The 13,701-nt window shown below is 39.7% G+C and overlaps 1 protein-coding gene across 2 annotated transcripts in view; it reads right to left on the bottom strand.

The window, feature by feature from the left end:
* The window catches only part of vps50 (VPS50 subunit of EARP/GARPII complex), a 114,019-nt gene that overhangs the window by 32,926 nt on the left and 67,392 nt on the right, over positions 1-13,701 (bottom strand). For both annotated transcript variants that reach the window (XM_032535044.1, XM_032535045.1), the window contains exons 14-20: positions 11,456-11,547; positions 11,142-11,236; positions 9,659-9,757; positions 7,674-7,764; positions 5,260-5,445; positions 2,281-2,399; positions 649-755 (exon numbers count right to left, since the gene is read on the bottom strand). In XM_032535044.1, the coding sequence (XP_032390935.1) occupies positions 649-755; positions 2,281-2,399; positions 5,260-5,445; positions 7,674-7,764; positions 9,659-9,757; positions 11,142-11,236; positions 11,456-11,547 (789 nt within the window). The remainder of the gene's footprint in view (positions 1-648; positions 756-2,280; positions 2,400-5,259; positions 5,446-7,673; positions 7,765-9,658; positions 9,758-11,141; positions 11,237-11,455; positions 11,548-13,701) is intronic.

The following is a 13,701-nucleotide window of genomic DNA, read 5'->3' as shown; positions in this document are numbered from 1 at the left end:
TAGCAGTTCTTTTTCACATTCACAACATAACACAAACACATATGGACCTAACATATTTCAAAAACTGCAAGTAAAAGTGGTTTGTGTGGAAGGTCACCTTTAAAGTGTGAATAGAAGAGGGTTGGTGAAGGAATAAAAACAACAATTGGTAAGACCAGATTTTTTAGTTTAAAATATTTATGTTAACAGCTGCTCTGTATCAGCAAGAGTTTTTAAATGAATTCATATTGCAGAAGATTTATTCAGCGGTACAAGTGCACAGGAAAGAAACTGCCGTTGACACATGAAAATCATATGATGAAGGTCACATCGCATGAGGCGATGCCCAAGGCACGCTTTGCCAAGGAAGGGCCCAGATGTCTTCAAAGCCACGTTACAAAGACGTGCAGGCGCCTCTTTGGAAATGAAAAGGTCAGAGTTTAGGGTGAAGGTTAACCATTATTAGTGCAGCACAGTCACACAGGTACCAGCAGAGACCTTACTGCAGCGATCAAAATTGAGCTGCTTGCGTCATTGATGAATAATTAGAAATCTCAGCAGGCTAGACAGGATGTCCACTGTGGCTGGACTGCTCTCAAGAAGAGGTACGAGGTAGAGGGTTTACTGTATGTGTGCGTGTGTGTGTGTGTGTGTGCGCGCGGGACTCACCAACAAGCCGAATGACGTTGAGGGTGGTGTTGGTGAGAATCGGTGCATTGGTCTTATTGAGGTTGTAGTCAGACTTTTTCTTGCTTCTTATGGTCTCTCGAGATGCACTAATGCGTGCAGGATGTGGGAGGGAGACAGAAAGTAGGGTAGAGGTATGAAACGGGGAGACTAAGTAATATATGTTAACATCCCTGATCCTTAGCAATGATCAGCCAGGTTCAAAAAACTTGGCGCAGGTCAGAGTCTTCTAATTGATCAATCAGAACCCATTACACACACTGTGCAGGAAACACAGAGGGACCCCAGTGGTGAAGTCTTTGAACTGGTCATTCTGGCGTACTAGACCCCTGACACTGACCATTGGGCCATAATAGCCCGTTCTAATTACATGGACCTTCTAATTTCTGGATGTGACCATGCAACCCAATTAATAATTAACCATTAATGATTACTGCTTATAAAAGTGGGATATTAGCAATTAAATGACTATAGGCTAATGTCAGGTTAATACACATAGGGAATAGGACATCAAATGTGGTGAGAGTTAAAGTAAGGTTATCAGGCATGTCAGATTGGTGAAATAACGATATTCAATACTAAGCACGAACATCACAATACCATAAATACCCTATTGTACATTACATCAAAGTCAAAAGTCAAAGTCAGCTTTATTGTCAATTTCTTCACATGTCAAAACATACAAAGAAATCGAAATTGCGTTTCCCTCTATCCCACGGTGACAACAAGACATTTTAACCAATTTGGTCCACAGACAAACATAACATTCAACATAACATTCATAACATTCATGGCATTGTATGTCTTGTTTCCCGTGCAAATGCGGTGTAATATTTGAAGTCAGCTCTCAGATATGCATTAACACATGTACAGACACAATCCTTGTTTCCTAATAAATTAGTTGACCAGATACACATAATTTTTTTAATTAATAATCAGAACAAGGAGGATTATAAAATTCAAAACGCCATCATGCTGCATCAAAAACAAGAAATATATAATAATAATAATAATAATAATAATAATAACAAGAACAACAACAACAGATATCACATGCTACCATGGAAATTGCTGGCATTAATTATATAACTCATAGAATTCAACACACCCTGATAATAAAATAAACCAAATACAAAACGTTTCTCAATGGCATTCAAATATCTAATTTAAATGAAAATGAACCATTTTACACGAGGTGCAGAGGAGCATGATTGCCTCTGTTTTTGCTAAACAGCAACTTTCAAGAGTCAACAATCATGTACGCAGATGTGGGAAGAAAGAGAATTTTTCATGGGTAGATAAAAAAGCTTCATGCAAGCTTTCTGCCTACTTAGCAGGGTTAGGCAAAGTGGAGCTAAAATTACCATTACTAAATGCATAAAAAGTAGCATAATGCTCGACTTCACACACTTTCAGCATCTACTTAAAAAAGCAGCATCTGTGACTAACAAGAATTAGTTGTAGTATGTAGTTATTTTCGTGTACATGTTCACTTACTTTCATTACTATCAAATAGCCAGTAGTAGAAATGATGGACACCTGGATATACCAACGTCACACGCCATGCCCTGACCTGTGTGACTTCTGAGCAAAACATTTTGACTTGGAACTGACCTCTTGAGTGGAACATCACCCGTCTGCTCGTCCACGTAGTCCTGCTTGAGCTCGTCAGCGACATCGCTGTCGCTGTCGTAATCTTGATACACACTCTTCTCCAGCTCGTCTGACTCGTACTTTTAAAAATTGGGAAGAGAAAGATTAGATGGAAGTCGATTAAAAATGGTCAAAGGGCCATTGTAAAGTAGAGATTCAGTACAACTGAAGTGAGTAAAGGGATAAAAACAAGTCAAACACTGTTACAACATGCCGTGAAACTTTGCTGACACATCACCAGATGTGGAAGACAAGTGTGGAGAAAGGAAAAGAGGCCATGGGGTAATCTTGTTATCAAATACAAACTGGCTGTTCAAGTGTAAAACAACGTGAAAACAAATTGAATTAGAGGGCTCTGATTCAATTATTTAAATTATGAATTGAAAAAAATATATATAACATCCCCATCTTTCAGCCCTAATGGGTGCATTACCATGAAACGACTGGCTTGAGGAGGAAAAGCAGAACATGAATTCACCTCCCAGATGAAAATCTGGTATAAGCTCACCTGCAATATGACAATATTTTTTTTGTCCTTAACTGAAAGCTCGGACAACACATAACCGCCATATAGAAAGAATTACAAGCTTGAGAGTGAGAGACAGTGAGCTTGGACTTCTGTAAGCCTGGCATGTTAGCAATATTGCAAATATTGCTTTTGATGTTGAGCCTGTAAGGAAAATACAGGTATATAAATATATTTTAAAAAAAATTGTTGACGGGTCATGCATTGTAATCCTATTCTTGAAGTGAATTACTGTTTTGTTCAAGAAATAAGCCTTGAAAGAACAACCAAGTGATTTGGACTTTATACAAGTCACATACAGTAGAACATCTACAGTACTAGGCTATATTCTCCGGATTACTGTATCCATGTCACAGCTATCTGATTGAATCCTCTGGAAGCCTTGACAGAGATAAGGTTTGTTTTCCTCTGTATGACTTGTGGTGTAATTTAACTTTAGTGTGTGATGAGAGCTTTTCACTTTTTATGCAGTACAATGTTGTCAGAAGTGGGTTTGTATGAGTCTACTGCTGAGAAATGGAACAAAGAGCTAAACAGAGGTTCAGGCTGCTAGTTTCTTAGCAAGTAACTAACCTAGTGAGTCTGCCCTACAGCAACAGCGCTGCTAACCAAGACCATGAAGGTAGTTTGTGCTCAAGTCTCCCACTAATTCCTACGCTTCAACGAGGATGCCAGTAATAGAGAAGCAATGCTGGTGTGTGTTATAACAAAGACTAGAAACTTTCCTCAAGGAACAAGAGGGCCCTGACATGCAGTAAGACTAGCATAGTTGCTAACAGTACCATGTGCATACTGCAGGATATTCATTGATTCTCCTGTTCCTTCTTAAACACACAAAATAGCCGCTGTTTGGTTGTTATGGCTGGGTACCGAACTTTGATACTTTTAGGCACTGACCCAATAGCCTCCATAGTATTAAGTACTGAAAAATGCCTTGACATGCTGCCTTTTTATACAACACTATAAAGTACACAATAGCACTTTGCTGTAAAAAAAATTTTTTAATTCCGATGGATGAGGCCCATAAACGTTGTTATTACACACAGCTTAGTCTTGCATTTCCAGACCTTCCTCCACAGCATTGCAGAGGAGGATCTGGCTAGTCCACACAGCATTCCTGGATGGTAGAAAAACGTGTTCTGGTTTATTGGCATTTCTTTAAATCAATCACAATCGTCTTGGGTGGAGCTATGCCCCGGAACACAATGACGGTATCCCTTTGATCTCCAAGTAGCCTCCATGCAACATATGCTATTACGTCACACCAAGGGATGAGGGGAAGTGAAAGAGGGCATGTTGAAACACTAATGAAATGCCGCTAAAGAAAGCAGAAGGTGTGGAACATTCAGCGGAAATTCCGGCAGCAACTGAACAATCCCGGAAGTGTAACCTTGTGGATATACAGTAGACTACACACAGCTCTACCCCTGAGTCTATTATTTGCCTCACTTCTAGGTCTACCTGCAGATTTTATTTGCTGTTTAACAGCTTATATTATGTGTCCGACAATGCATCAAAGTATTATAATAATCCTGGCATGTTCTGCACTGCTGGCCCTACACTGTTATTAAATGTTTATGGCCCCAGAGATGACAGCTTGAGAGCTGCTGTAAACAACTTAATGACCCACAGTAATTATCAACTTGGCTCTTTATTAACTTGTTTTGTTATGAACCTAAACAGGTAGCCTTGTTAATTATACATACTTATATAAGTGGGTGTACCTGACTGGTGGCAATAAAAAACTTGACAATCATTAGACATGACCTGTACGTGGTCCACATAAGGAAAGACAACACAATGTATATTATGGACAACAGTAAATGAGCACATCCACTGTGTTTTATGGATAACTCTAAATTGCATTTTTCTAGCCTTTTGACTTACAACACACATTTCACACTACTATTACTAATACCAATACTTATAATACAACTAATTTCAAACCATGAAGCAGACACAAGTCTGGACCAATGGAAGAATATGTTAATAATAATTGCCTGACATCAACAACAAACTTCGAGCTAGCACGCTGAAAATGGCAACTTGTTTATGCCGTTTACTATCTAACTGGGACGTTTTGGGACCGATTGCTGGGAGCTGCTGTCGACAAGGTACACACAACGATACACTGGTAAGAGCAAATTATGTTTAAGCATGTATCCAGCTCATTAAAAAAGCGCACAAACTCTGTATTCTGTAAAGAGCTGATTTAACTTGATATTAGATTTGGTATTTTCTTTTGTGGGGTGCAAATGTTCCACCAAAACAAGTTCCTTCCCGAGACCATTTTGCAGAGCCACCGTCGCTGCTTCCGGAGCGTTTTTTCTCCTATGCCAGACCTTACTCTACAGCGCTGTTGAGATAGGTACGGCAATGAGAGACAAGAGCAAGTGTTTGCAGTTGCCACTTACCCCATTAGACGCCAGCACATCCTCTGTCTCCTCCTCTTTACGCTCAGCCTGCATCTCAAAGGGGTTTCCTTCTTGAAGGTACTGCTGGAACAGAGACAGCTCCTCTTGAGCCGGGCTGGTTGAGGACGCAACCTGTTTGCTTGGGGAAACGGACGGAGAACGACACTGGCCCATGAATTTAAACTCCTAGATTGGAGAAAAAAAGAACAGAGACAGACAAGAGAGGTTAGTAGGTTCATATTTGGTAAAGTGAGCAGTTGAGGTACATAAGGAAAGAAACTGCTATTGGGGTGCTGTGGGTGGGGGTATTAATGAATAAAGAATAACAACATTGATTTACACATTACACAACTATTTATGAGCCACCCCCCCAAAACAATGGTAGATGAAATACTGACTGGTCATGATTGCCCATATTGTCTCAAAGGAAAAAAAACACAAGCAAACTGCCTGCTTACAAAGGCAACGTGCTTGTTCTCACTGACCTTTCAAGTCATTGACCTTTAACAATGGGCTCTGCTTAGCCTGCAGATGGTATTAAAGTGCCCATATTATGCTCATTTTCAGGTTCATAATTGTATTTTAGGTGTACCGGAATAGGTTTAATTTTCAAAAAACACCATATTTTTGTTGTACTGCTGCAGCTCCTCTTTTCACCCTATGTGTTTGGGTCTCTGTTTTAACTACAAAGTGAGACATTTCACTTCTATACTATCTTTGTTGGGAGTCGCACATGCGCAGTAGCTATGTAAGATCACATCAGCAAGATAACTTTTTCTCCAACTTTGGTCAGCAAAAGGCAGGATTTGCTGGGAGATTTCTTCCAAAAAAGGGCGCACTTGTGTAATACCTGCAGAACAGGGACATGTAAGTAGTTCTTTTCTCGATTATGTTGAACTAGTGTGTGTTGTAGCAGTGTTTTGCCATTGAGAACAAACTAGCATGCTAGCGTTAAAATGCTATGGTTAGCTGCCTTGTCTCGGCTATTTACATAGAAAGTCATGGAGATTTTGAACAGCTCACCCGGAGACTGAAGGCAGAGGACATTCAGAAACCTGTATCTCACTCAAAACAGCATAGATAGTTTTCTTTCCGAGTTTGTATTTGTGTGGAAGCACCAGAGATGCAAAATAACAGAAAAAATGATTTTTTTTCATATTATGGGTACTTTACGTATCAAACCTTCCTGTATAATGTATAAAAGGTTATTTTTGGGGCATTTCCGCCTGTAATGGACAGGACAGCTAAGTGAGAAAGGGGAGAGACAGGGGGAAGACATGCAGGAAATTGTCACAGGTCGGACTCAAACATCGACCTCTGCATCGAAGAATAAACCTCTATGTATTTGTGTGCCTCATCTACCAACTGAGCCAACCCGGCCACAGGAACAGCAATCATTTCAAATAGATCATATGAAGTCAAGTTAAACATTGTATGTAGTGTTTGAGAAGAGCTTCAAGTGACAAAGGAAATGCCTGCATTTTTAAGAACAGACTCAACACCCAGTGATGGTGATATTGGAACAATACATATTCAACCAATTACAAAGAATAGAAAAAAGACAGGAATTACAGTGTACTGATACCCTCAGGTTTTTACCCACTTTCAGTACATGGTATTTGGATTGGGGACAGGCCATTCACTTTGAAAACTGGCCACAGTGATCAAAACAATAAGTCAAATCTAATAATACATATATTACATGATCATATCTATGTGTATTTTCATAGTACTAGCAGTCTGTTAAAATATTACACAACGTTAGTACCTGGCAGGGTTTAAAGGGTTCATGTACAGTACATTGCCTGTATTCCATATAGCAATGTAGATGCACAATATTCTTACGGCAGTGGGTTTATTATGAAAATTCTTCGGCATGTGGTTTCGTTGCAAAATGTACCCAAGCAAGACAGACAATGAAGGGAAAAACAAGAAAACACATAATTTAAATTAACTCCATTTATCTTTCTGACATCTCTTTCAGACATTCTCTTCAATTTATCATTTCTGCTTCTAGGTGAAGTGAGTTGAAAATGTTTTAAGCACAATGATCTTTTCTTGGAGTTGGTTATAGAATATTTAATGAGATACCTGCAATAGTTTTGTGTTGGCTGTACATGATCTACGCTCGGATTTTCATTTATTTAACTGTTGCTCACGAGTGAGGGAAAAAAAATCCTCTAACATACACGCCACAAGGGACAGAAGCCATTTTATTTTCATCAGTGTTATATAATGTGCAGTGAACTTTACTCCTCATGTGTTGATGCACAGGCGAACACACTTGCACACACATATAGAAATCATTGAGCAGGATCCCTCGTGATTTACATCCTTACGCAAATTTCCCAGTGACGGGCAATGAGTGATAGTCTGCCTCACTCTCTCGCCTCAGCGATGTGATTCTTACTCACATGGAGCTGGGAGATGTTGAAGTTAGACTTAACCGGGCAAAGTTCCCATGTCTCGTTTTCCAGAAACATCCTCAGCTCTTCCAGTCTTGCCCTGAGGAGATGAGAAGAAAGAAAAAGTAATGGGATGGAGTAAAATAAAAAAAAACAAGTCAACGCAACCATAACTGACCTCTTGCAAGCAGTGTATACTGGTCTGTTTACATGTGTTAATGGAGTCCGGAATAAATGTGCAGACATAAAAAGTCTGAAAGGTCACTTGCACAGTGAAAAGAAAGAGGTGTGTGCCGTGTGTGTGTGTGTAACATGTTTCCATGTTAACTGTCATTACAGCCAAGGACAGCCACCCTGTGGCCCGCTAGGTCAATATCAGGTCTGTCTGTGTGAAATATCAGAGCGGTGTTGACTTCAAACACTGCAGTAGCCCGTGTCACTTGTCTTTAAGGTGTTTGAATTATGAGAAGTGAAAGAACATGGAACAGTGGCTACTGACTGAGAAGCCGTGTGTTACAGACATAAAGAAGGGGATTTATCAATTACAATTTAACATTCTGACTTCAATGTTGTATGCCCAATCATCTTTTTATAACTAGTCCATTTTGCACATGCTGGCCTTATTTACCTACAGTTATATTCCTCAAACGTAATGGACCAAAAACTGAAAGGGCACTCTGAGAGCGCAGACCTCCTCCAAGGCATGCCCTATCTCACAATAATGCAGTGTGAATTTTCACAGTTGGGAACTCATTTATCGGATTATTCCGACACCACATAAATGCAGCACTTACGCCCTACGTAGAAATGTTAGTGAAAGTGGAAAATAATTGGTGTATCTGTTAGTGTTTGGATCTTTTCCCAAATTTTAATGGATTCTTCCTTGGCCCAAGCTAAGCTACACCATTCCACCAAGTTTCATGAAAACCGGGCCTGTAATTTTTCCCGTAATCCCGCATGTAGTTCTTGTAAAAGGTAATTAAAAGGACATTAAAGCTTTAAAAACCATTTCAATTAATCAGAGGAAAATGAGTTAGGAAAATGAAAGCAGAAATTACCAATGGCACAGCTCTTAGATATTTATCAACTCTGAACCCTGACAGTGTCATTCTGTGTTTGTAGCCACAGGCCAACAATACACTCACCCCAATGACTGAGTGTGTTACTGCAGGCAGCTGACAGACAAACACTGGCATCATCAGCCAGTCAAAGTTCATTGATGGGTAATCTCTTTGGGAATGACACCCGGCTGGAAAATGAATCAAACCTAATGGAAAGATGATGCACGCTGGACGCCTCCAGGCCACCAGTGCGAGTATGTGAGAGTATTTGTGCACGCGAACACAGAGTAGGAGTTGATAATGTGCCTTCATAACGCTGTCTAATGTCCTCCTCTTCTTCTTGTTCTCTTTCTCAGGGTCTGTCATCTCTCCCGCTCCCTTTTTCACTTCCAATTACCATTTCACAGTGAGATCACCTCTAACCTAAAGATGTATCCCATCAAGCCACTCTGTGTCTCACACCTTTGCCATTTTGTGTCACAGGAATGAAGCTTTTTAACATTCAGATATTCAAGAATCTTATCAATTAATTCTTAACAGGTAATCACAACACTGATCAGTGTGAATCACATCTGATGATGTGGCGCTGTCTGTGTCAAAGCATACATATTCATGTGGTCGGCTGGGGTTACGTAATCGAGAGGTTATTGGGTAATTACATGTCTACTCCAAAGAAGGTAACGGTGGGAATATAGCATGATCAAGGCAACAAGTGGTTGTAATTTTGTGTAAAAGTTTCTGTCAATCAGTTTCACCAACTACAGATTTAACAACTTTCTTTTAATTATATTGGGGGACTGTGCTTTTCAGATCCATGCACTCTTATGTCTAATTGTTCACACACAATCAATCCTATGAGCTCAATGAGTGAATAAGCAGAAGGTATGTCTAACTGTCAGAGGTAATGGTCCGAAAGAATGGGGGACATCTTACCTGTGATAGTTTTTAAAGTAGTTGACACTCTGGCGTTTGATAGACTCCTGCAGGACCTCTGACTTACTGCCGCAGAACTCCTCACCCACCTGCATCAACCTGGAAGAAAGGGTGAAAGGACGAGGGAATAAATAATGACAGAGACAACGTTGAAGGGAAGAAGAGAGCAGGGAAAGAAGAAATGAAAGAGATAAGACAAGGGGATTTGTCACTGGTGTAGTGATCTGATGGAGCGTGTATTAGAGATGGAAGATCTGGTTTAAATTGAACAAGATGACTCTTTGATGTTGGCCTATAGAGAATTACTTTATTTGCAGTGCACATGCACACAATGATGCAAACGCTGCAAGTTGCGGCAACAATGATTAAAGTAATGATTTGATTAATCGACTTCTAGATTTCTATCTTCATGAGTAAAGGGATAAAGTAGTAATTTTACGTGTATTGCATTGGTTATATAAATGTCCCTCTTGACCTTTATAGTATTTGCTTCGGTATAATCAATCCTTAAAGTGTATGGAGGGTTTTTGCAGTCCAAAACAGCCCTTTAGCCTTAAAGCCTCTGGAGCAAGAGCACTGTGTGTGATTGACAGCTGAGCCAACAGGGGTACAAACACAATGTAAACTGACTATTCTAGTAACTGTCAGTCAAGGGAAAGACGATATGCTGTTAGCAGTAGTATTGAAGAAAAAGGACCACCCAAGTCTGGATCTAAAGTAAGCAACCTAAATTAACCAGTTTTTATAGTTTTTGGTGGCTGACTAAGCAAACGGCCATTTCAGATTATTGCATCTTCAGTATGTACACAGATAAACAATATGTACACAACTAACAGGTGTTACACAGTGACAACAGTGGCTTCATTAGATGAACAAACACACTAATGTAAATGACTCCTTTTTGGGTATTGAATTGGGTCACAAAAGCTTAAATTTACAAAGCACTTTAATGTCACAAATAAATATGGATAACTTCAGGTAGACTTGAAAACATAAAGAGTAATATCCTAGATCTTACTTAAAAATGTGGCTTTCCACCCACAAACCTGTTCCAGCCAAGTACAGGCTTCTCTCCCACGTACAGTAACAATGAGCTGTGCAGGTTGAGCACAGTTCAAGAAATGTGACCACGGTGCGTACAGACACTTCCTATCTGTTGTCCATTCATGCAAAATAAACAGCAGTATCACATTGTTATATTCAGAGTAAATACAATCAAAATGTGGTGTTTGAATAGGTTACTGGCATTATGAGTTTAGTGTTAATGTAAACAAAGTCAATGTTAATTTTCTTATTGGACAAGGGAGCATGTTGCGTTTCTGTGTAAGTGTGTTCACATAATTTGAGTCAGTTATTGAGTAAGTGACTGGGGGAAAAAGAGAGGGTAAAAAGACAAGACAGAGAAAGGGACAGCGGTAGCAAAATAATGAAGACCAATTAGCAGAAAAAATGATGAGCTGACTGCTCTGACCCTGTGGCGTACCTGCTGATGACATCCAGTACCACAATGAAATCATCATATTTAAAGTGAGACATGTCTGTCCCCAGAATGTAGGCCTTTACTTTCAACTGGACGTCCTGAGGAGAGAAACAAGAGGGACAGGGTGAGGAGAACTTATGATTGACCAACTCTGTTGAACAGAAATCTGGGAAAAAAATAGATGAAAAGAAAAGCTAAGAGCGGAGAGGTAGGAAGAGCCTACAGTAGACAGCTTGTGGAATGACTATGTGGAGAAAAACATGAGGAGGAGGGAAGACCAGACATGCACAGAGAGAAAGTGCACTTTTCTTTCTAACCTGCCAGATCCGTGTCAGCCCATGCTCTAGCTTCTTCTTTACATAGCTGCGGTCCACCACACCCTCATCAGACTCTGCTGCCGCTACTTCACCTAGGGGTTTACAAACAAAGCATGCAGACGGATTAAAAACTAATAAGACTGATAAAAAATCTATTTCCCCTTATCCATTTTATTTATCTATTGTTTGACTGTCTTTTCAGCCTTACTCAGACTATTTAATTTACTTATTTCAGTGGAGGATTAGAATCCATAGAGAAGTTTAAAAAAAAAAATATGACAAAATATGATTCCTCGGGTGCATTCTAATACAAACAGGGAAATGTGGCGTAGTTGATCTGCAGATCAGACATGTGCGAATATTGTCCTTCATTGTTAGTTTGACCATGTAGACAGCCTGAATTTTAGCTGAAGACTCTGTGACTTTTCTGTACAGTGGTGGTTGTCAGTTAGCATCTGAGAGGAGCGTACTGTAGGTCACAGAGTCCCTCAACAGAGCCAAGACTGACAGCGACCTAGACCTCAATATGACAGGTGCTGAGGATCTGTTCACTGTCAGGCAGCCAGGAAATGAAACCATCTCCAGTGAACGTGGTTCTAGCTCTGTTGGCTCAGTATCCTCTCTTTTGGTGTGTTTTTTTCCTTCTCAGTGATTTAATAGAATACCATGTGGAGTAGGCACTGAAGAGGCTAGAATGTCCTCGTAGCTGCAGTACTTTCCTCTGGCTGAACATTGCTTCAATCAGTCTCAAGCTGCTAGCTCGGTTTGAAGTAGATCTCTAGGAAAGCCAGAAGCAGTGAGCCTGCGAGTCAACAAACAATTGGCTGTCAATCCCACATTAAATTCCTTTTAATGTAATGGGAAGACAGAAAAAAAGAGACTCATCTTGGTCATGGATTATCCCACTGATCGATGTTTGTGGTGAGTCTTGTCTTTTGTTATTAGGGATAGTATATACAATTGTGTTCAGAATATTAGCAGTGTGTTTAAAAAAAAGTGAATAATGCTCAAAATCTTTATAATAGCTTTTAATTCCATAATAATGCAACGAGAACACTGCACATTCAATTCCAAATCAAAACATAACAAAATTGATCGAGTTTGTGTTATACCTTTATATTTTTAGGCTGTTCAAAAAATAGCAGTATTTGCATTTGTCTTAAACATTTACTGTATAAACTGAAAAAAATGTCTCATGGGTTTGCTTTACTTTGAATCACTGCACTAAAATTGAGTTGCATAACCATTATTTCTGAGAACTGCTTCACATCTGTGTTGCATGGAGTCGGCTAACTTCTGGCGCTTGTGAACAGGTATTCCAGCCAGGATGATTGAACTACATCCCACAAATCCTCTGCATTACTGGGTTTAGCCTCAGAAACAGAATTTTTGATGTCCCCCCCACAAGTGTTCTATGGGATTCAAGTCCGGGGACTGGGCTGGGCACTTCATAACATCAATCTTGTTCATCTCAAAACAAGACTTTGCTCGCTTATTGGTGTGTTTTGGGTCATTGTCTTGTTGAAAGACCCATTTAAAGGCATTTCCTCTTCAGCATTAAATAACATGACCTCTTCAAGTATTTTGATGTATTGAAACTGATCCATGATCCCTGGTATGCAATAAATAGCCCCAACACCTCAGTATGAGAAACATCCGTACTGTGTCTTGAATTCAGTGCATGGGGGTCATCGGACAAACAGCGAGTATTTCAGAGTGAAATCCACTATAACCAGCATGCACAACATTTGCTTCCTTCCTTCAATATGAGACATATTTGACACCGGTTTCTTCACAGAATAAATCACCTCACTAATTGAACACAACACTGCTATTATTTTGAACATGCCCTTTTCAATTACAGATTAAATTACACAGAATGAGCGGCATGCATGTCATGACTGTTAGGTCTGTTGGTTTTCTATGACTCTACAACACTTAGTAGTAAATTGTTCGACATGTAGAAATATTACTTCTACCACAAAATATGATTTATGAGGTTAGTGATGTTGGACTGCTATTATTTTTACAACTGTATATATATATATATATATATACACACACTGCAGCACCCGGATGACCAACTCAGTCATTACTGAACAACATTTAGTCCAGTGAAGTATATAATACCCAAAATGACAAGTCCAACAAACACATAAACACAACAGTTTTTAACCAGAAGAGACTAGTCTAACTCTGGTTATGGCCCTATGGACAAAACCCAAAGTAAAAAAAAGAGGGGGGGG

The sequence above is a fragment of the Etheostoma spectabile genome, chromosome 14 (assembly GCF_008692095.1).
Source record: "Etheostoma spectabile isolate EspeVRDwgs_2016 chromosome 14, UIUC_Espe_1.0, whole genome shotgun sequence".
NCBI lineage: Eukaryota > Metazoa > Chordata > Actinopteri > Perciformes > Percidae > Etheostoma > Etheostoma spectabile.
Note: the sequence above shows the minus strand (reverse complement) of the source record. Positions and strands in the feature narration are given on the sequence as shown.